Consider the following 24,928-nt stretch of genomic DNA (forward strand, 5'->3'; position numbering starts at 1 on the left):
ACCCACCTACCATACTCCTGGTCTTGTCTACCAGCACAGAATTTTGCCATATCTTGCTTAATAATGGTTCGGCAGGGGAGGGGGGGGGGATTGGCCATAAAGGATGGCCTTCATGACTTCAGAGTGTAAAATGTGAGATACAATGGAAAACGACATGAACTAAGACAAAGGCCGACTCCGGACTGTCTTTAAATACAATTTTGAGCAAATCATTTCATCTTCCAGGCCTCAGTTTCTTAAAGGAGAATGAAGACATAACCTTCTTGTGTTTATTGTTTCAAGTAAGGACAAAAAATGAAGTGTGAAAAGCCTTTATGACAGCTCTCCAAAAACCATCTTTATCACACAAAATTGTTTCAGTTAAAATCATCAAAAAGAAATGGAAATTTGTAACATATTTACCAATAATTAAGTATGCCCATCAATAAAAAGTATATGTCATATAAAACATCAACTTCCTCTACTAACAAGCCTCCTTAATTTTTTCAAAAAATTTATTGAGCATCGACTCTTCTCTTTTTATCAACATCCTTCATGGTCTAAACCTTATTTTTACTCTATATCTAGACATAATCTATCCTCATTTACAGTGTCTTTTCTTCTACAAAAATATTTTATGCAAGATCTTTTCCCTCACAAGAAATAAGTTTGTTCTGAGGAACATGAGTTCACAGTATATGCAAACGTAAGTACATTAAGTAAATGACAGTAACTATATTACCTGGTTTTCAGTGCCAGTTGTTAACACCTATGTAACTCTGCACCCAAGTTCAGGAGCTTCACATCAAGATAAATTTGCAAACATGTACAGAGCATTTTACAAAGTAATTACTTAATAAAATTACTTAATTGTAAGAATCGGTTTCCACGGGGCACCTGGGTGGCTCAGTCGTTAAGCGTCTGCCTTCAGCTCAGGTCATGATCCCAGGATCCTGGGATCGAGCCCCGCATCGGGCTCCCTGCTTGGCAGGAAGCCTGCTTTTCCCTCTCCTACTCCCCCTGCTTGTGTTCCCTCTCTCGCTGTGTCTCTCTCTGTCAAATAAATAAATAAAATCTTAAAAAAAAAAAAAAAAAAAAGAATCGGTTTCCACATATTTAGGTGAACTTACATTTTATTTAAAAATCAACCACTATCCTTGCAATATTTACAAGAAATTTCTACGTCCTTTCCCCTTTAACCATACCTAATTTTTCATGTGAATATTCAAAGGTTTTTCATTCAGAATATATATGGAAAGAAAAAAAAACCTGAAAGGATCTTCTTTAAAATTAGCCTTTTAGGGGCGCCTGGGTGACTCAGTCGCTAAGCATCTGCCTTCAGCTCAGGTCATGATCCCAGGGTCCTGGGATCGAGCCCCGCATCGGGCTCCCTGCTTCTCCCTCTCCCGCTCCCCTGCTTGTGTTCCCTCTCTCACTGTGTCTCTCTCTGTCAAATAAATCTTTTAAAAAATAAATAAAATTAGCCTTTTAAAATGAAGCCTGCTATAGTTCTTCCCTTCCTTTCAGTTCTACACTCCAGTGATTATATACTGATGCTGTATCAATTAATGTACATATTAGTGATATGCTAGCATAGTGACCATATGGCCACAGCTATTAGTCTGAAACATTTTTACACTATGAAGTATAATACTGTATCTAAAATATTTCATAAACAATTTAAAATGTATACCCCAAACTTAATGGAATAAAATTAGAATGCTAAAAAATGTAAAAGTTCATAATATGAAGAAGCATAGCCTTTCATACAAACAACTCTAATACAGCAATAATTAGAGAATATAAGAGAAAAAAGGCACTGCGCTATTAAGTGGTGCTATTTTCTTGCTATAGTTAATGGTGTATTAACACTTCAATTATAAATGCATACTCTGAAGGGCTCATAATCAACTCAGTTTTAAATACATGCCCTTGACTAAAACTCAGATTACATAATTGCAGAAAAGTAAAATCAGGATAAGGTTCTAAAACAAATTGAAAAGCATTAAATTTATTTCTTATCAAAGAGGTTTACTGGTTTTGGATGCTTTTTTGCACTTAGAACAGATACAAATGGCACTGTTTTAAGAAGCATTTTACTCTGCTTTTGATAATTAAAGGCAATAAATGTAAAAGCATACCACCCATACATATGGTTATACTCAGTTAACTGAGATTTCATGATTCACAAGATCTTAAAGAAACAGCTCATTTTCAGGTATAAGCCCCAAAACATCTGACTAATGAAGTATAAAGTATAGGAATTCAGGATGAAGAAACAAATCCCTAATATCTAGGTAAATGCACACTGCCTAATCTGAGATCAAAGCTAGAAGAAAATACTTATTTAATTACCATAAAGAGACAACTAAAAAGTTACAACTTAAAGAATTCTAAGCTTAAAGTTAACTTTTTGAAGTCTCTAATATGTTCCCTACTTCAGGAATAATTTCAGGAATATTAAGTATTACCATAAATTCATATATACTAAAGAAGAAAGGTCACAGCTTTCAAGCTAATTATGTTTCCTCATTTCCAAGATTAAGAGTTAGATTTGGGGGGGGATACAATACAGGGGTAGAAGGAAGAGGAAACTCCACAGAAAGGTGCTCAAGAGCAACCCCGAAAGGAGTTTGCCAAGAAAAACCAGATTAAACCTAAAATTCACTAAATATTAGCAGGGAGGAAAAAGTTAAAATTTAGACTACCATATGAGCAGAAAGGTAACAGCAACTTCTAACATTACTCCTTTAATGGAATGCACTGTTTTAGAGACTACTTTGAAGAATTATTTAAAAAAAAAAAAAAAATGGTTCACAATCAACTAATACTCCTTAGGAAAAAAAATTAAATCTTCTGGATTAACACAAGGTACAAAGGGAAATAAAATAAACCAAAATTGGAAAATGTCTAAATCAATCACATCAACTAGTAGTAATTATCCCTAAAGAGATATGCTTTTCTTCTTGAGAAAGTTAAAATCTTACTTAAAATCTTTGCAATCGGCATCCATTCCATTTGGCAAACCTCTGCCATTTATTTTAGAATCATCATCATCTCCTTGTTTAAGATCTCTGTTTTGGTCCTCCTCAAATGGAGAAGCCTTGCCTTTTTGATCTCCTTTCTCAGGTCCATCTGTTTCAGCATCTCTAGTGCCCTGAGGAAAAAGAATCTGTTTGATTCTGAATATTTAATAGAACACAAAAAAAGGCACCATAAGGTGACCTAAAACTACGCTATAGTGCACGTAAACAATAAAAGCATTGTACCTTATTTTAATTTTGTAATCAACTAATTTATCAAAGGCCAAAAAATTGAGCACAAAACAGTGATTTATAACAGAAGGGCTAAGGCAACCTTAACTATAGCGGTGCTGGAAAAGCATTAACACCACAGACGAAATTAAAATTCTACTTAATGCAGATAATTTTTACTTTCACATCAAACACTACCACGAATAAGCAACTGTAATCTTGCAAATTATGTTTCATAATTAATATGGCTTGGTTTTTGTAACATGGCTAAGGTTATATTCCCATTGGTTCTACTATTTCATGTATTTCAAGAAGTGGCCAAGAGAAGAAAACCAGAGCTCCAATAACTGCAAGATTTCCTTGAGCTCTGGAAGAGCCAAAAAAATAAATGGATTTAAAGATAACCAAATAACCATTAATTATTAAATATTTCTTTATTCAAAATACTTACAAAAGTTCCCTTCCTAAATCGAGAATCCAATTTATCAGCAGGAGAAGAACTTAATACATATTCTACCATGCTCACACCAAGGCCTCCACTTTCTGATCGCGGAGACAGTATTGCATTTACTTCACTGTTTCCATGAAAACCCTGTCCAGATCTTCTCTGTACCATAATAGGCTGGGACATTGAATGGTCTGTTTGGAAGGAAGAACACAATTACACATTTGTACTTTTAAACTAACCAAAATGTATTTATATAAATTAATAAAGTAAAAAAAAAATCGGCATACTGTTTTATTTTGAATGTTATTATAATCTTAATAAAAAGCTTTCATACTCTTGAAACTCACTGGCCTGGGCACATTTCTTGGGAATACAGACAGAGCCATTTGGTTAACAAAAAAAAGTAAAAGTCGATATGAAGAACAGTCAAACCAGAAAGGTCAACGGAGACAGAAACATTAACCTGAAGGCTCTGCTACCTAGAAGCATCTTGTTAAAATATTAAAGCTTTCTTCATGATTCATAATAATTCAAAATAGAAACCTAGGGATGCCTGGGTGGCTCAGTCGGTTAAGCGTCTGCCTTCGGCTCAGGTCATGATCCCAGGGTCCTGGGATCGAGTCCCGCATCGGGCTCCCTGCTCTGCGGGGAGCCTGCTTCTCCCTCTGCCTCTGTCTCTCTCTGTCTCTCATGAATAAATAAAAAAAATAAATAAATAAAATAAAATAAAAAATCTTTAAAAAAAACAAAATAGAAACCTAGAAGAATAAAAAGAGCGCCTAAACTGGCAGAGGCACATCTCAAGCTCATAGTTATATACTGGGCAGATTCAGAACACATGGCTGTACCACTACAAACACAAACAAATACGTTTGGAAAATATCAGTTAATATCACAGAATTTTCTACTCTTGGTGTAAAAACTGTCACCTAAAGATTATTTTTAAAAGTCCCTTCTAGGGGCATCTGGGTAGCTCAGTCGTTAAGCGTCTGCCTTCGGCTCAGGTCACGATCCCAGGGTCCTGGGATCCAGCCCCACATCGGGCCCCCTGATTGACGGGGAGCCTGCTTCTCCCTCTCCCTCTGCCTGCAGCTCCCCCCACTTGTGTGCACTCTCTGTCAAATAAATAAAATCTAAATAAATAAATAAATGTCCCTTCCTAGTTTTCCATTTATTTTTAACAAAAAATTATTCAACTGGTGTGAATAACTTTTCTACACATTTTTATGACAAAAAGAAAAAAAGCAATATTTAAGATTAGAGAACAAATGGGATACAAATATAATAAAACATTTGAGGCAACATTCAAATATTGTTTTTTTAAGGCACCAATAAGCTACCTCTGGTTCATTTGTTATCACACAGGATACTCAATATTAGGTCCGGTCCCTTAACAGGCTGAACTATCACGGTAGTACTCGGCCATCACTTCATGAACTCTTACGTTTTTAAATGACTACTACTTTTGTTAAAGCATATTAAAACATTTCATTGCAGTACCTTTATCCACAAGAGATTAGTCATTATATTTTTCATTCACTCATTCACCCATTCATTAACATAGTTCAAACAAATGTTGGTTTATGGTCTCTTGTATGCTGGGCATTGTGCTATGTATGGGGAGTCCAAGAACAAACAACACAGTCCCTGCCCTAAGGCAATCATAATAGAGTAAAAGTGCATCAGTAAAAATGATCCAGGATACTATGGAAACAGAAAGGAGGAGCATTAATCCTTCCCAGTCTTAGAGTGAATCCTAAAGTGATACGAAGGGTAAAGAGTTAAAGTCAGCAAAAAATAGATGAACGTGAGGGTGAGAAAGAGAACTTCAGTTAGAGGGGCGCCTGGGTGGCTCAGGTCATGATCCCAGGGTCCTGGGATCGAGCCCCGCATCAGGCTCCCTGCTCAGCGGGAAGCCTGCTTCTCCCTCTCCCCCTCCCCCTGCTTGTGTTCCCTCTCTGTGTCTCTGTCAAACAAAATCCTTAAATTCAGTTAGAGAAACTAACTATATGATAAAGTCTCCTGCAGTCACGGAAAGACTCTTCTTTAAAACAATTCCTCTAGAACAAGGAATATCTTACTCGTATTTGTAACATACTTGGCATTCAATAAATGTTCTATAAACAAAATAACTTCTAATTTTTTCATTCATTTCTAATTTCCTCCTATCTCTGGGTAAAGACTAATATTCATCTTCAAAATTTTATCCATACAGCTAAAAAAAGTTAAGTTGCAAGAGGAAGTGGCACAAGAAATTAAAAATACAAACTTGACACTAAAAAGAAATATATAATGTTGCTTAAATATTTTATTGCCTGTACAAGTTGTCCTCCAAATATAACATACCAAAAATATTTCCCAACCATCCATCTTGAAAATAATCTCTCATTACCATGTTGTGCTCAAGATGTTTTGCTTCAGAATGCTTTAAAAAATATTTGGTTCTGGTAAATAAAGTAATTAAGCACTCAACCTTCAAAACAAAAATTAAAACATGTCTACTTTCAAGCACAAGTAATTTTATTTTAAAGATTTTATTTATTTTTGCGACAGAGAGAAAAAGCATGGGGGGGGGGGCAAAGGGAGAATAAAGAAACACCCGGGTAATTTACACTCAAAATTTAAAGTTAATTTGATTAATTATCATCCAGTAATATTTTACTGTGACAAAGACTTCTAATTATTATTATTAGATAAGGGTTAATTTACATTAAAAATGTACATTATAATGACTTATAAAATTTTCAACAAAGTCATCAGAAATTTGCTCCAAATACTGTCTGTCTGGGGGTAGGCAGGGTTTCAACAAATTCAAGTAAACTCATATTCTCACACATTAACACCAATAACTTACGAGAAGTTCCCCATGCAGTCTCTCTCCATTCATCATCCCCAAGAAATATGCCTTTTTGTCCATCTTTTGTTGAATCATCAGGTTCCCAAAACTTTTTGGTAGGCAAAAGCTATTTGGGAGGGAAAAAAATATTAATTTAAGTTTCACTCTAATTGCAAATTTATTCTAATTCCATGTGGGTGAAAGAGAACTTACCACCAATATGTACAAGTGAGTTTTCAATACTAAGGAAAATTCAGAGATAACTATTTTCTATTTTTGTCTTATTAATAATAAAATAACTCCCCACTTAATGTTTGGGTACTGGCTCCAGTAATTCTAACCCTGAACACTAGTCAAAGTCCACTTCTGACTTTTCTACATGTTTGAAATGGTTTTACCATCATGTGACTTTCTTTATAAATTTTTTCAAAAAACCTACTAAATTTCTTAATATAGGTAATAAAAACATCTATACAAAAAGTGAAAACCTCTCCTTTACTTCCTCTCCTTTACTGCCCTTGGATCACCTCCTATGCCATAGCTTCCATGATAGAAAATACATCTTCACTTTTACTTCATAACTTCTTCCTAGGTCTGGAGTGCTAGCAATCTATCAATTCCAAATCAGGAACCTGTGGATGGTGGAAGACACACAGAAAGGAACCTCAAATACTTCTGAAATAATCTAAAAGCCCCATGCTCTATCTACCATATATGTGACACACAGAGCACGTAAAAATTGTGTTGATACAATGATTCACTGATTATTCAAAATGTACATTTGGCTAATTCCTAATGATACTTTATCACTCATCCTAGCCTCTCCTCTCTACCTTCCCTGATACTCAGAGAAGATGGACTGGGGATATGTTTGTTTGCAAACAATAGATTGGTTTCCTGAGGCATGCATTTAGCATTTTAAATAAGCATTCCTCAGATCTCCTCCCTCTCAGCCCATAATTAGGTACCCAGTCTTTCAGTGGTCATAATTAAACCTGTATATACTTCTAACACTATACTTATCACACTAAATTACCTGTTTGCCTCCTTAGGGACATGGTAACCTTATTTTCAGAGAGCTCACAAACATACAAACTAAATGTAATAAAACAAACTCAGTAAAACCTGAATTGGATCTGAGAAATAAAACTGTGTTGGGTGTGAAAGTGTGAGTGGAAGGCGAGGAAGATAAAGTAAATCATGAACAAAGGCACAACCTAGTAAATTGCATTGTGTGTACAACAAGGTATGAGATGATGAACAGATGAGGGAATGTCAAAGCTGATGCTGGGAAAGCTTTCTAGGTCAGATCCTCAGGAACCTTAACGACAAGTTAAAGTAAAACTGCACATTACTTTGAAGTAAAGGGAATCCACAGAGGTTGTTAAGAGTGATACTGTGTTTCAGAAAACAACTCAAGTTGTAAGCTATAAGAATAATGGATATTCCTAGACTACAGACAAAGAAATCAGTTTAGCAGAACAGGGCCAAGATGGTAAGAACTGGAATAAGGCACTAACAGAAAGAATTGAAAAATAAAATGGTTTGAGAGATATTTAGGAGAGTCAGTAGGATATGATTACAAACGGGGAGGAGATTGATAAAATTTTTAAATTTGGGTAATAAGGTAAATGTAGTATTACTGACCAAACAAAAAACCAGAAGCAGCTTTGATGGCAGGGGGAAAAGTTCAATTTGGGCATGTTCCTAATCTACAGATTTTTTGCTAAACTATATATATTTAAATTTTTTTTTTTTAAAGATTTTATTTATTTATTTGAGACAGAATGAGAGAGAGAGAGAGAGGACATGAGAGGGGGGAGGGTCAGAGGGAGAAGCAGGCTCCCTGCCGAGCAAGGAGCCCGATGCGGGACTATATATATTTAATTTTAAAGGAAACTAACTTCCGCTAGTTTAAAAAGAAAAGTTTCTCCATGTTAGGAACTGGGCTGGGCTGCAAATGATTTGTGCACAGACGTTTTAAACAATAATCTGCTCTAATAAAGATCCCAGCCAAATGCAACCTCTGTTCCTTTGTTTTTTTTAAATCTCACCATAAAAGGTTCATGTACAAAATGTAAAGCTGATTAACACTAAAACACTGTGCTTGATATAAATAACTGAACATTCATTCATAGTAAAACCCAACTTAATCCTTCAAAATACCATTAAAAAAATGGCTCCTGAGAAAATAAAAAGTTTTTACCCCACACATCATGAAAAAAGATTCAGTATCAAAGTAATAGTAACAAATAAGGAATTGAGAATAAAATTTTAACAACTTAATAGAAGCAGTCATCATAGATACAGAAGTGGCTTAAAACTAATCTTCTAAGGTAGCAGAAATAATAGAAACTCTTTGAGGAAACCGTTCCAAAGTCTTTGTGATAAAAGTTCTATGTAGTGTTTTAGTAGAGAAGCTCATATATCACTGCTTTAAAATACAAATTGTACAACTAGGGGAAAAAAAATCTAATGTTAAGCACTTATGCAATGTGCCTACTTTCTGCCAAGCACTATACTATGAATATCTTTTCATTTTGCAAACATTTATAAGTTATCATGCACAGGAAAACAATTTAGTAGTTAATAAAATTAACACTTCTACTGACAAAGACCTGTACATTCTAGAAACAACTTTTTGTGACAGTTTAGACACTGATTCCAAATACTTTCAGAAACTACTAGTTTGTGACCAAGAATAAATTAAATTAAAATGAACTAAATATAGGGGAAGGCAATAATTCAGGATAGAACAGAAACAAACAAACAAAAAAGATTTAGGCAGTACACTGGTTGTAACAGCAGCAGAGATTTGCCCCTGGAGACTCTTTTACTGTAGTAGAAATGGGGAAGAATATTACAGAAAACAAGGGCTAACAGATCTTAAAGATCTGTAAAATATATGATCCACTACCACTTCATATTAGTTCCGTAATTCACAAAAGCTTTAAACCAAGGTCAAGCAATTCAGTATTTGTCAACCTGCACCTTTGTCCTTCCAACTGAGAAATGACTGGGTGAACATACAAATTCATCCCCCAATTGTCCACCATTTTATTAGTTCTTTCTTTCAAGAAGCTAATTTATGGCTTTCCCTCTCCATCATCAAAGAAATCAGTCAACAACCTAGCATACTGCCTCAAAAATACATAATAAATTCCTACTAGAATTTAGAGGTACACCTGATTTAATACAAATTATTACATAAAATCATATAACCAACCAAATTAACATAATCCCCAAAATCAAAAGAATCTGAAAAGCTTTATGTCTACAATACAGTGTTTTAAATTAAGGTGTTCATAAAACATCCAAACTTGGGACACTTTTGAGGAAGGGGGTGCTATTAATAATTATGCCACGACAAGAGATATGTATCTGGACTGTCTGGGCAAATTAGGATGTAAGATGACTATCTATGGAAGTTCAGAAAAGAGAGGCATAGATGCTAATAACTAAATGTGTTGAGAACAAAAAACACAAGGTAATTCCCTATAACCCCAGATTAGTGCTTTTCCAGACTTTAATCTCTTCTGTTAAGAAAAGAGATCAAGGGCGCCTGGGTGGCTCAGTTGGTTAAGCGACTGCCTTCGGCTCAGGTCATGATCCTGGAGTCCCGGGATCGAGTCCCGCATCGGGCTCCCTGCTCGGCAGGGAGCCTGCTTCTGCCTCTGACCCTCCCCCCTCTCATGTGCTTTCTCTCTCATTCTCTCTCTCAAATAAATAAATAAAATCTTAAAAAAAAAAGAAAAGAGATCAACACTTCTTTATTTTTTCAAATCTTCTCCATTCCTAATATCCTTTAACAGAAAACATTAGATGTCATCACTTCCAATAGGAAGCAGTATTGTAAACAGTCAAGGCATTCATGAGTTTATACCATTCCATCACTACCATATATGATCTTAGGCCAGTTAACCATTCTGAGCTTCAGTTTCCTCATCTGTAAGGATAATAAAGCAACTGTCGTAGAGTATCTATGAGGCTAGAATGAAATAGTGTAAGTAAACGGCCTAGAACAGTATCTAGTACACTGCAGACACATAAATATTAGGTATCTTTACTACAAAAAATAGGAATCTTCTAATATTATAAAACATAAGTAAGGGGCGCCTGGGTGGCTCAGTTGGTTAAGCGACTGCCTTCGGCTCGGGTCATGATCCTGGAGTGCTGGGATCGAGTCCCGCATCGGGCTCCCTGCTCAGTGGGGAGTCTGCTTCTCCCTCTGACCCTCCCCCCTCTCATGCTCTATCTCATTCTCTCTCTCAAATAAATAAATAAAATCTTTAAAAAAAAAAAAAAAAACATAAGTAACATACTGACCAGCAACATTTAACTGGCTAAGAACTATGACATTATTCATTATAAAAATCTTGTCTATAGCTATTTGCCTTCTTTTTCAAGTCCATTTGAGTATTGTAGGAGAATCATGAAACAAAGAACAGATGCCTAATACAATCCCATTCTGCATAAGGAAACAGAACCAAGGTTACACATATGGCCAGTAAATGGCTGCATTAGGATCTGAACCCATCAATCTCTATAATTTTAACGTTCATTCTCTTTACACTTAACTACCATAGAAGATGGTTCTTTTCAATCACAGTCTAATTCATCAGTACTTCTGAAAATTCCCAGTATTAGAATACCACTAGATATAGTAAACTTTAATGATATTATCATGATATTCTGCCTATATAATGTGGGTATTCATTACTGTGGATAAACTTTAAGGTAGAATTGTTAAGACAAAGATTTATGTAGACAAAACTATGATCTATCTTCAAGTAGCTGGTTTCCATTCTAGTTATCCCTAACAGATCAGATCAAAGCTAGAACATTTGAGATATGTGTAATTCATACAAAAGGTTATTCTTATTATCGTCTCCAAAGAAGTCAGTCTTACTTGAGGTCATAGCACTAGTGATAGATCAGAGAAAACAGAAGTCTCCTTACTCCCCTATCCAGTATTCCACTTCACCACACCACCTGGGATCTCAGCACATAATTTTCTTTAAATATTATTGTGTAAGAAACGAGGGGGCATTATTTATCATACTAAGCTATGAATACTCCCCCCCCAAAAGACACATTAATTCAGTGACTTAAAGTTAAATTCTGGGTTTCCTAAAGAATTTCAGGCAGGGGCCTCTTTCCCCCTATTTAAAAAATAAACAGGAACATACAGTGTGTGTATAAAACAACAGGTATGTGCCTCTGCAGTGTAGTTTTATTTTTTAAGATGTTATTTATTTATTTGACAGAGAGAGAGAGAGCACAAATAGGGGGAGCAGCAGGCCAAGGGAGAGGGAGAAGCAGGCTCCCCGCCGAGCAGGGAGCCGGATCCCAGGCTCCTGGGATCATGACCTGAACCGAAGGCAGACAACGACCGAGCCACCCAGGTGCCCCTGCAGTGTAGTTTTAAAACACTATACTAATGAAACTGAGTCCAACCTCCTATGAATGAGCTTTGCTCTTTTTAAGCGATATGATATAATACAAATCAGGAAGTCTTTTGACAAAAACATGCTATGGAAAAAAATATGGAAAGAATGAGTTTATGAATGGATGAATACAGATCTGTTCCCATTTCTGGATGACCAAATAGAAAAGACTGCCCTTCTGATGATGGGTCAGCACAGAATACCATGATCTATAAAACCCAGTACATTTGAAAACAGTCCTGTATGTAATGCAGTGCTTTCTACATTAGAGATCTATAACAACTTAAGACATAAGAAAACTTTATTTTTGAAGAAAAAGTCAAGAATAGGGCAATCCATTAAAAAAGGATGTCACATTAAAAAAATAAACAAGCAATTTTAGAAAACGGAAGAGCCAGAAACTCAGGGCTACTTTTAATTTATTAAAATGAATGGATTCTGGGATAAAACAAAAACAAAACACCTCACCTGTCAGGAAAGGAGGAGAAGACTGGTGAGAGAGAGACAGGCAAAGAAGGAAATCCCAGAAGGTTCCCTGCTGCCTGTGAGATGAGGAAAGATAGAAAGGCTTGTGGGAGAGAGAACCCAGAGACAGAAACCTGAGTAGGTTTCTTATCTATCTCCTAGAGGTAACAGAATTAGTTGGTAAACTGTTAAGAAAAAATACTTAATTAGTAAGTAACAGCTTATTTAAAAATACATTTCTACTGAATGAAGGTCACAGAAGCACTGACCTACTGCTATCTGCCCAAAAAAGCAGGCAGTCTATACCCTAGCTACTTGTACTCTGCATATCTGAAATTTCCATTAAGAAAGCCTAGATTTAAGTTTAGATCAACATACTGTTCCAACCCAGCTTGTCTCTTTTCCAAAAACATCAAGTGTACTTCCTCCACCCTCAAGTAACTAACCAAACTCTTCCAACTATTTCTGATCATGACATTTTTTTAACTGCAAAGATGTCTTTTGCATTTATCAACCACTATTTGGAAATGGAGGGAGAAAATAAGCCAATCAGTAAATATATGTACAATGTAGATCTAGGAAGCAAAGTGCTGGGGAGGTCTAAGAGAATTAAGTTAATGGTGTGACTTTACTTGCTCTTAAAAATCAAGTTTGTCAGAGACTAGGCTGAAACACTGTTCAAACCTGCTTTCAAGATAGGTTATTCTGCTTTTTAAAGACTAAGTAGCAGTGAACAAAACAAAAGCCCTTTTCAACTGCTTCTTTTTATTTGCCCATAGTGTAAATAATGCCTCAGCAGCCACTGTACTGCAGTGAAGCTCTATAGTTTTTTGTTGTTGTTTGACTAAAAAATTATTCCCCCTTTCAAATCTTTCTGAGGGACTAGAATTTTACCTTATGCACTAGACTAACAAGTTTACTTTGGCAACACTTTAAGCACCTTAACTCACCCTTAAATCAGTCCTCTGAAAATGACAAACTCTTTGGAAAACGCTGTTCTGGAGAAGGGAAGGGTTAGCTAGCTGCAGGGTGCCCTCTTGTGGCCCAGAGGAGTGACTGGACTCTTTTTCTGCATCTGAAGAGCACACAGCATTGGATGGAGTGAGTCTCATGAAGGTCTCTAATCTACCAAAGTAAAATAATCTCCAGGAGCAAGCAGTTAATTACACATCTTATGTCTGTTCACTGTTATGTTCTATTAGCAAAGTCCACACTATGTTAGTACTATAGAACATGACAAAATAAAGATGTGACCACAAGGGTTTTTATAAGCAATTAAAGTTTTCTAAATATTCTTTAGGAATATGGAAAACAGCATTTTGATGCCTTAAATTATGTTATGGTCCGTTAAATGGGATACCCCAATGAAAATCATATATTAACAGGACTGATAAAATCTATTAAAAAATTCAGAGTGCTCACTGTGTGTCAGTCATTCAAAGCTAACAATCTACAGAGGAGACTAATTAATAAAACAAACTGTAACAAAGTAATATAATAAAAATATGTATAAAGATCTATGAGAAGTCAGAAGAGGAAGTAATTAATTCTACTACAGATAGCAATGGGACAATAGTAAGACTCTCATTTCTCAGTACAGTCTTGTATAGGATTAGAAGTTAATTAAGCAAACAGTAAACAAGGAGAGATTTTTGGAAGAGAGAATAGTGAACAATTAAGTGTGACTAAAGCAAACATCATACATATATAAAACAGCAGGACAAGGATAAAGAAAGGCTCTTCAGAGCAAAGTAATTGTGGTTCATTACCAAAATATAAAACATTAATTTCTAAACCAAGTCAATCAAATCAACTAGACACAATCTCACTAAAAATTACTGCTAGGGGTTAAAAAAAAAAGCTGAAATCACCACAATACAGAATTGTATAATCCAAGATTTAAAAAACCCACATCATGTGGAAGACATAACCATTATTTTCAAGAATATTTATGGTTAAAAAAATGAGTCTCGATGGCTCAAATAATCAAAGTGAGGTATACATTCTTAGTATTCATAAATACTTACCTCTCCCATTCCCCGAGATTCTAATGCAAGAGCTTGAAAATCATGATTCATTTCATCCACAGATCAAACCTGTTGAATAACAAAAACAAAAATCAGTAAAATTTAAACAGACTGCATCAAATATTTTTATATTATATTGCTATTACTGCTATTAGCATGAGCTGAGATGGGCAAAAATCGATTTCTCTATGAAGACAGATTTTCCTAAATAGAGCAAATAATAGCAATCTACATTAAAATGAAAATTAAAACCCTGGGGTCAAAGGTTCTTGGGCTATTATGTGTGCCAAGAGAAACCCCTACTAGTTGAGCAAAACAGATGGAAAGTAAAGAATAAAGGAAGCAAGCTCAAATACTAAAATATAGTCTGTTTTTTTTGTTATAGCTCCAATTACAAAATTACTGTTTTACTTCAACATTTTTCAAAACTTTTCAGCATTTCATTATTTGTAGATCTTATATCAATGATAAAAAGTCACTGAAAATATTTAAGTGGTGATCCAGTTCAACCTCAAAGAAACATAAAAATTAATCAGCTGTGAGAGCAATATTGAAATTTCCTTAAGAGTAGCTCCTTTCCCTTCTTCAACTAAAACTAAAGAGTATTTTATCTTTCCATTTCTAACTGTTTAAATAGTTTATCATTCACTTGACAATGTGTTCTTGAGTCAGAGGCCCTCTGCCTTCTAATGTTAAGTACTGTTGAAAAAAAAAAAATCACTCAACACTCAACACTGAAGCTACTACAAATTTAGCCTTCCTGCTTCGGGGCCTTACAATATAACCCTATCATTTCCCCCTTTAAAACTCTCTTTAAAACTCCATAGCATGTGACATTACAAAGCACTCTTCCCTTCCTATAATACTATTCTTTGTTGCTACTTTGTCTCTTAAAATTCTTTTCTACTTTCCTGTGTGTCTCTGCTTTTTCTCAGGCTTCTTCACAGACTTCAATTTGTCTCAACTCCATTGTAAATGTTAGAGTTCCTTAGTACTCTATTCATGATAGTCTCCTCTCTACCCTTTATCCTATGTAATCTCATCCACTCTCATTGCTTTCAAAACCATATATATGCTTAGGACACTGGCTCTAACATTTCTATTTATGAGCCAAATTTCTCTCCTCTTAAAAATTTCCAATTATCTCCTTCCCATTCCCTGGGCAAAATTCCAACTTTACTCTTCTTTCTTCCCCACTTATAACTTCATTCTTTCCTTTCTTACATCAATATCCAGTCACTAATATCAACCTCCTACCTCACTTAACATCTAACCATTTTCCATCTGTCTGGTTGTTGTGTGATTTTTTGTTTTGTTTGGGGGGGGGGCAGAGGGGGAGAGAGAGAATCTGAAGCAGATTCCACGCCCAGGTGTGCAGCCCGGCATAAGGCTTGATCTCACCACCCTGAGATCATGACCTGAGCCAAAATCAAGAGTTGGATGCTTAACCGACTGTGCCATCCAGGTGCCCCACCAGCTGTCTGGTTGTTTAGACTACCATCATCTCTTACCTAAAATATTGCGATCCTCTCCTATCTTCCCATTATACAATCTAATCTTCAAAGTGTAATCAGTCATCTTCCTCAATTGTACTTTGTTCATGTAACTCTTACATTTTAATCCTTGACTCCTATCTTACAAGGGGATAGAACCGGATTCAAATTATAGTTCTGGCAGCTTACTAGTTCTGTAACTCTGGACAAGTAATCTAAACTTGTTTTTTCTCAATTTTGGGGGTAGGGGAGGGTAATGGGAGGGTAACAGCAGCTGCCACATGGCTTATTGGAAAAGGTGAATTAGATAACAGAACACTTAAATTGGTGCTGGGTACATAAGTATTCAGAACTTAGCTATTAAAGTGGTGCCTGACTGGCTCAGTCTACAGAGCACGCAACGCCTGATCTCAGGGTTGTAAATTCAAGCCCCACGTTAGGTGTAGACCTTAAAAATAAAATCTTTAAGAAAGTTAGCTATTAAAAAAAAAGCTCTTCAGGGGCACCTGGCTGGCTCAGATGGTTAAGCATCTGCCTTCAGCTCAGGTCATGAGCTCCAGGTCCTGGGATCAAGCCCCACACCGGGCTCCCTGCTCAGCGGTGAGTCTGCTTCTCCCTCTCCCTCTGCCTCTCCCTGCTGCTCATGCTCTCGCTCGCTCACTCTCTGTATCTGTCTCAAATGAATAAATAAAAAAATTATTTTAAAAAAAAGGCTCTTCAATCTTTTCATCAAATGATACTTGAACAATGAGATATCCATATGCAAAAAATGAACCTTAACTTACATCTTAATGTAAAAATTAACTAATGGATCATACACCTGAATTTAACACCTAATAAGACTTCTAGAAAAAACAGAAAAGCTGTGCGACCTAGAGTCTGGTAATGATTTTTAAGATCAACATCAAAAGCAGAGTCAATAAAAGAAAAACTGATGTCCAAAAAATTTGGCTTCATCAATAAAAAACACACTGTATGAAGGACACTGATAATAATGAAAAGACCACAGACCAGGAGAAAATATTTGGAAATCACATATCCCAATACAGGACTTATATCCAGAATATATTAAAAACTCTTAAAAAAATAATAACCCAATTTAAAAATGGGCAAAAGATCTGAACAGATACTACATCAAAAAAGATATATGGATGGCAAATAAGCTATTATCTTGTTAGAAAAGCTGGATTCATTAACAGTTCTCACAAAGTGAACATTTCATTTACTCAGTAAGCTTTTACTGGATTATCTGCAATGTGTTAGATTTTGTAGAGAAAAAAACAAGTTAAAATATGGTCACTGTTCTTAAAGAGTTTAAATGAATTGCATAGGTTTCCTGGTAACTGAAGGTGTAGTCCTTTAACCTAAACCCTCCTGCAGATAAGTATAAACTCTGGACAAATATTAAACAATTTGAAGGTGATGGGAAACAACAACAACAACAAAAACAAACTGGAAGACAGTCTACACTTAAAAGAAAGAACTGGCATAGAGAGTGAGTTTTTCAATGGCTTTTTTGCCTGAGGACAGGCCTGGGTTTGGAGGTGGGGTGCCAAAATTCCTACACAGAATCCACTCTTAAAGGCCTGAAGAACCAAAGGACAGACTTTGGGGCAACCAGAGATGCTGGAAACTGAGGAAGGAAGTCTCAGAAAGGAAAACAACCTGTAAAGACAACATGTAAAGACAAATATATAAATACATATAAAGCTTTATTACAAACATGCTTGCAGTAGCATTGCTTGCAGATTACTCAAATTCTGAAATTATAAACCACATAACTGTCCTACAATAGTTAAGTGACACAACACATTTATAAAATGGAATTATCACGTAACTATTAAAAATACTTGAGTTTGCAATTAAGAAAATGCTTAGTAATGTTAAGAAAGATTGAAAGTAGGAGTAGCTGGGTAGCTCAGTCAGTTAAGCATCTGACTGCGGCTCATGTCATGATCTGGGGGTCCTGGGATGGAGCCCTGCGCGCCCTGTGCTGGGACTCCCCAGGAGTCTGCTTCCCCATCATCCTCTGTCCCTCCCCCCACTCCCTCTGGCTGGCGTGCTCTCTCTCAAATAAGTAAACCTTTAAAAAAACAAAAAGACTGGGGCACCTGGGTGGCTCAGCAGGTTAAGTGTCTGTCTTTGGCTCAGGTCATGATCCCGGGGTCCTGGGATCGAGCCCCACATTGGGCTCCTTGCTCAGTGAGGAGCCTGCTCTCCCTCTGCCTGCCACTCCCCCTGCTTGTGCTCTCTCAAATAAACAAAATCTTTAAAAAATAAAAATAGGGCGCCTGGGTTGCTCAGTCGTTAAGTGTCTGCCTTCGGCTCAGGTCATGATCCCAGGGTCCTGGGATCGAGTCCACATCGGGCTCCCTGCTCAGCAGGAAGCCTGCTTCTCCCTCTCCCACTCCCCCTGCTTGTGTTCCTGCTCTCGTTCGCTCTCTCTGCCAAATAAATAAAATCTTAAAAAAATAAATAAAAATAAAAATAAACAGAAAAACTGAAAGGAAATAACCCCAAATTCATACAGTCCTTAAGTGATCAGAGTACATCATTTTTTCTATTTATCTGTATTTTATTACCTTTCTACAATGTATCTGTATGGTCCGTGAATGAAAGGAGAGGTTTGTTGTTTTGGTTTTTTTTTTTTAATTTTATTTATTTATTAGAGAAAGAAATTACTGGAAAGGGAGAACGACAGGCAGAGGGAGAAGCAAGCTCCCCGCTGAGCAAGGAGCCGGATGCAGGACCTGATCCTAGGACTCTGGGATCATGACCTGAGCCAAAGACAGACACTCAACTGACTGAGCCAGCCAGGCTCCCCAGGAGGGAGACTTTTATTAAGAAAAATGAAAAGAGCAGAGTAGAAGACAAGAAATTTTCTCAAGAGTGAAAAAGGCCTGGATCTTTAGTGAAGCCTTTCTTTGTTTACTTCCAGGTTTTCATCTGTGGTCCAAATAAATGAGGTTATGCATAAGTTAAAGAACCTCCAGATAAATGTGACAAGTCTCTAGGAGCCATTCTTACTTTTGTGGTGAATCACGCCCCAGGGCAGGGGTCAAGAAACTTTTTTCAGTAAAGAGCCAGACAGTAAACATTTTAGGTTTGGCAGGTCATATGATCTATGTTCTCAATGACACCTCTGTAGCACAAAAGCAGCCATATGATATCGAAATAAATGAGCATGAATGTGTCCCAATAAAACTTTATTTATGAATAGTGAAATCTTAATTTCATGTATTTTTTTATGTGTTACAAAATAGTATTCTTTTTCCACCCATTTAAAAATCTAAAAACCAATTCTAAAAAAAGTGGGCCAAAAAAACCACAGGTTGTGGGCCAGATCTGGACTGTAGGCCATAGTTTGCTGACCTCTGCTCTAGTGGATTCACCTTGCTCTACAAAAAAAATCAAAAGCAGATAATCCACTCTCAAATATGAGCAAGCCAAAAGTTAAGCATTTGGGCTTTGCTTCCAACTTTTTCATCTGCACTATCCCCAGGCATAAGTCTTCTTATAATGAAAGTTACATTTAAATGGAGGCGATTGAGTAGGTTATGAGGAAAAGACTTTAAAGAAAACAAAATCCGGGGGCGCCTGGGTGGCTCAGTCGGTTAAGCGACTGCCTTCGGCTCAGGTCATGATCCCAGGATCCTGGGATCGAGTCCCGAGTCCGGCTCCCCCTGCTCTGCAGGGAGCCTGCTTCTCCCCCCTCTGCCTCTGCCTGCCACTCACCCTGCTTGTGCTCTCTCTCTCTGTCAAATAAATAAATAAAATCTTAAAAAAAAAAAAAAAAAAGACTTTCTTTAAAAAAGAAAAAAGAAAACAAAATCCGCAGAAGACTCAAACTCAGTTTTGCAGGTTAGGGTATTACCATTTATTTCAATCTTGAAAAGACTGGAGGATAAAGTGGGCAAAACAGGATAGAAAGTAAACACTAACACTCAGGCCAATAATCTCCATGTTAGTAATAATAAAGCTGAGGGGGCAGGAGTCACACATATACCATTAAGTGGGACCCTCAAAATTTTGGGAACATGCCAATTTTCTATGTTCTACACAGTTACAAATTTTGGTATCATTTGGTGGCAAGGGAAAAGAATTTGGACATGAATTTAACAACTTTATCCAGAATGGTTAGATCTTAGGAAGAAAGAACACTTTTTTCTTCTAACAAGCAACAGAGTATACAGTATCCAGGTACAGAATATTGAACTGACTATGTTAATTTGAAGAAAATGTATCCAAGAGTTATGATATACAGTATTACTTGGTAGTATATACAGTATTACAGTAGTCTGTCTTCAAATTTTTTTTGTTTGCATCATTAACCCGTGAAACTCCCCCAATATTATTTCTTTAATAAGCTACTGGAATTGGCTCATATAGAAGATACATAACAGAAACTTTTCTATGGCCAAGACTCTGTAATCTTAAGTAAGTCTGAATTTAAAAGTTAGTTTTTGAGGTTGATTCTTTGTTTCAAAAAAAAAAAAAAGAACAGTGTCTCATTAAATTATAAAATTTAACATTAGCCAACTTTTTGTAGGCGACGTTACTGCTAATTACATGAGAAAAACAGATAAAGCACCTCGAATAACAAAACTTGGTTAAGTTCTAAGTTTTCATATTTACTAACATGTAATTCAAAAGGTTTACAAGTAAGTTTGTGTAAAGAACCAAGAATATGCATTAATAAAGTACATTTATATCATTAAGAGTAATTTTTCTCAGACATCATCTGATCCAATTCCTCACCATATGCCTACTATAAAAAATAAGGTGGGGGGAAAACCACTTAGAGCTACAATAAATGGTATTAAAGCACTTTCTACTACCAAAGGACACTAATCACATTTTCACAGTATTTAAGACCATAGCAGAAATTAAGCTCTGGGGTCAAAGGGGCTAGGAACTGTGTCTCAGCTATCTATAAATACTCAATATATACTGAATGAAAAAGATTTTTTATGCTATGAAATGCAAATTCAGATCAAGAAATCAAGTATCAGATAGTAACTGCTTATAAATGCCTTCATATGTATTAATACACAATGCTCATTCTAATGGAGATGTGAACAAGGCTCTTCCTCAAGACTTTCTGTAACAATGAAGACATTTATCAACATAAAATGATAGCAACTTCCCTTTGGCACTACTTTTCCATATTAGTTCTGTAATACCTGAAAACTACTGCTATCTTGTGCATCAATTACAAAAACAACAAAATTACATGAAAACTTAATTAAATATAAGCCAATACAAAGAGTAACTTAAGAGGCTTATGAAATACTCTTGGTAATCATCCATCTTGGATAGTTTTTAATGAACATAATCATTGAGCAGTAGTGGTATCCAATGCAAACAGAAGCTAAAGTCCTTAAGAATATCTTCATTTCTTCAGCATATTAAAGCACTTTAGCAAATTCGCCAACAAATTTGTTTAGTAATACCTTTTCTTATCCACAACAAAAGTAAACCTATCCAGGCTTACGTATTTGTAGCAGACCATTAGCCTTCAAAGACTTCACATTGCAAGTTTCTACTAATCACCATCAACACCTAGTAATTTACTTTTTCTGGAGGCATAAATCGAATCATACACTTTTCTTGTGTGTGTGTGTGTGTGTGTGTGTACGTTTTACTAAGTGTAACTTTAAACATTTTCAGGCTTTAAGAAATGTTTTAAATTTAAATTCTAGTTAACATGCAGTGCAATACTGGTTTCAAGGAATCGAATTCAGTGATTCATCACTTACATATAACACCCAGTGCTTATCATAACAAGTGCCCCCCTTAATACCCATCCCCTATCTACCCCATCCCCCACCCACCTCCCTCCATCAACCCTCAGTCTGTTCTCTCTCAAGAGTCTCTCATGGTTTGTTTCCCTTTTTCCCCCCTCCCATATGCTCATCTGTTTTGTTTCTTAAATTCCACATGAGTGAAATCATACGGTATTTGTCTTTCTTTGGCTGACTTATTTTACTTAGCATAATACACTCTAGCTCCATCCACACATTCTTTCTGATGGCTGAGTAATATTCCATCGCATATATATACCACATCTTCTTTATCCAGTAATCAGTCGATGGACATTTGGGCTCTTTCCATAGTTTGGCTATTGTTGGTAATGTTGCTATAAACATTGGGGTGCATGCACCCCCTTCGAATCAGTACTTTTGTATCCTTTGGGTAAATACCTAGTAGTGCAATTGCTGGATCACAGGGTAGTTCTATTTTTAACTTTTTGAGGAACGTCCATACTGTTTTCCACAGTGGCTCCCACCAACAGTGCAAGAGGGTTCCTTCCCCTTTCTCTGCATCCTTGCCAACATCTGTTGTTTCTTGTGTTGTTAAACTGTAGCCATTCTGACAGGTGTGAGGTGGTCTCTCATCTTGGTTTTGATTTGTATTTCCCTGATGATAAGTAATGTTGAGCATTGTTTCATGTGTCTGTTAGCCATCTGGAAATCTTTAGAAAACTGTCTAATTCATGTCTTCTGCCCATTTCTTAACTGGATTATTTGGTTTTTGGGTGTTGAGTTTAATAAGTTCTTTATAGATTGTGAATACTAACCCTTCATCTGCAAATATCTTTTCCCATTCTCAAGGCTGCCTTTTAGTTTTGTTGATTTGTTTCCTTCGCTGTGCCGAAGCTTTTTATCTTGAAGTCCCAATAAGTTCATTTTTGCTTGTTTCCCTTGAATCATACACTTTTCTAATGGTGCTGACCAAATCACTTAGCTAGTAGTTGAGCCAAGAACCACATCAACATTTTTGATATTTGCTACTCGTTTGTCCACATACTTCATGGGGTAATTATAGATGCTTGTTTTCCCAGCAATAAAAAACAGTATGACTGACACAACTATACTAAGGAAAAGTCAAGTTTTTATGTTTTGAATAAAATTTGGACACACAAACACAAGTATTAATATAGATTCCCAGAAACCAGAAATCTTCAAAGACCCTACCTCAAATCTTCTAATAAGATTAGAAATTAGATTATTCCAACATCAGCATTTAGCCACTGAACACAAATTTACCAAGAATTTCCATGCAAGACTGTTAGCTGAGGATAAATCTCAGAACATATTCTCAAACAGGCAAAACAGGATAAATATTTAATTTACATATATGCAAATATGAGGCAAGATTTTTTTTTCCTTAAAATTCTCTCAAAGGATATTACACCATGTATTTGAGTCCTTACAAAGTCTCTTGTTTTACAAGGCATTCTCGCAATTGCTTTATTTTGAGAAATAAAATACTGCTTAAGGAAATTCTTTTATTTTGAAACATGAAATACTGCTTAGAGAAGATCTCCAAACTAAATCGACCTCAAACAAACTTTTAGATAACACCTAAGAGAAGCAGGTCAAATAAACTGGAAGTAAAGATGACATGCCTGAAAAAACTTAGATAACACAAAGTGACTCCAATGAGTCAAAGATACATGTGAAATATCAAAGATATATTATGAAATGAGCTCCCCCAAAGGCAGTATTTCTGAATTAACATTTTAAGTAATTTAATATGCTATCATCTTAAAAGTAAAACAAGCGAATATATTGCCCCATGATAAAATATGAAACAGCACCACCATCTATGAAAAGTTGTCTCAAAAAAATAACCCACTAAACCCCAATCTCAATAAAGTCAATAAAGTCGCCAGATCTAAATACTGTTAATCAGACATATGAGCAATATAAAAGCACAAAGTCAAGAGATAACACAAGAAAGTAATCGTCTAATCCAGAATGTGGAAAGGGGGAGGACAGAAGGAAGAATATTATTCAGACTAAGAGGCTAAAATGTCAAATATATTGTGGAAACCTTCTCTGAATCATGCTTTTAATAAACCAACTATAAAAAAGACTTTTTTGAGAAAATCAGGGAAATCTAAATACAGAATGAGTATATATGATATTCATGAATTTTGTTAGTGGTAATAATAGCAAGAGGATTATATATTTTAATAAGTCCTCATCAGGGGCACTGAGTGAGATCAAGAGTCGGATGCTTAACTGTCTGAGCCACCTCGGCGCCCCAGAGAATTTATGCTTAAACTGGCCTGCTGTCTGGGAGTTACTTTGAAATACTATTTTATAAAAAGTAAAATACTAGATTTCACGTAAGGTTGAATCAATGATAGATACCTGAAGATGCAATGCATTATTCTACTGCTGTGTTTAATATTTCCATAATAAAGCCTAATAAAATATAACAATATGACAGAAGGCCATGTGAAGCAGATGGTATTCAAGCTGGGCCTTGAGGGTTAAGCACAATTTGAAACCACTCCCCTCTTTCTAAACAAACATTTATAAACTGCAGCTTATAAAAGTAGTTACTCCCCACAAGGTTAACGGACTTAGGTTCCAAGCTATTGTATAAACTCAGTATCCCTGATTACTTTCTCAACCGTATTTTTGACAAGTGGCATATGAAATTTTTTTCCCAAAAACTGATTTCCAAATGAACACAAACATCTTTGGACTAATTTTTATCAGACACCATCCCCCAAAGAGAACAATTTTTTTTTTTAAGATTTATTTATTTGAGTGAGCATGCACCTGTGCGGAGAGGGAAACAATCTCAAGCAGACTCCCTCCTGACCATGGAGCCCAACGTGGGGCTTGACCTCACAACCCTTGAGATCATGACCTTAGTTAAAATCTAGAGTCAGAAGCTCAACCAAGCCACCCAGATGCCCCCAGGGAACAAAGTTTATTTCACACTCAATGTCATGCCAGAGATTGTACTAGGCACATTATATCTAATGCTATTATCCAGCAAAGTAGATACTGTATTCTTACTTTACAAATAAGGAAACTGTGGCCAATTTCCATATCCTCACAGACAAAACTACTAAAATGGCAGATGTGATACTGTCAAGACTCCAAAGCCTCCATGTTCTTTTCCATACCAACCAAGCATAAACCGTAAGTCAGCTTATATGTTAACTATACAACT

At 36.1% G+C, this 24,928-nt stretch overlaps 1 protein-coding gene across 1 annotated transcript in view; it reads right to left on the minus strand.

Moving 5' to 3' along the window:
• Positions 1-24,928, minus strand: part of PUM2 (pumilio RNA binding family member 2) — a 101,696-nt gene that overhangs the window by 62,023 nt on the left and 14,745 nt on the right. Inside the window, 4 exon segments of the mRNA XM_021697569.2 lie at positions 2,967-3,136; positions 3,685-3,872; positions 6,536-6,644; positions 14,457-14,525. Coding sequence (XP_021553244.1) covers positions 2,967-3,136; positions 3,685-3,872; positions 6,536-6,644; positions 14,457-14,507 — 518 coding nt within the window. The 5' untranslated portion in view covers positions 14,508-14,525.

This window comes from Neomonachus schauinslandi, chromosome 10, assembly GCF_002201575.2.
Source record: "Neomonachus schauinslandi chromosome 10, ASM220157v2, whole genome shotgun sequence".
Lineage (NCBI taxonomy): Eukaryota > Metazoa > Chordata > Mammalia > Carnivora > Phocidae > Neomonachus > Neomonachus schauinslandi.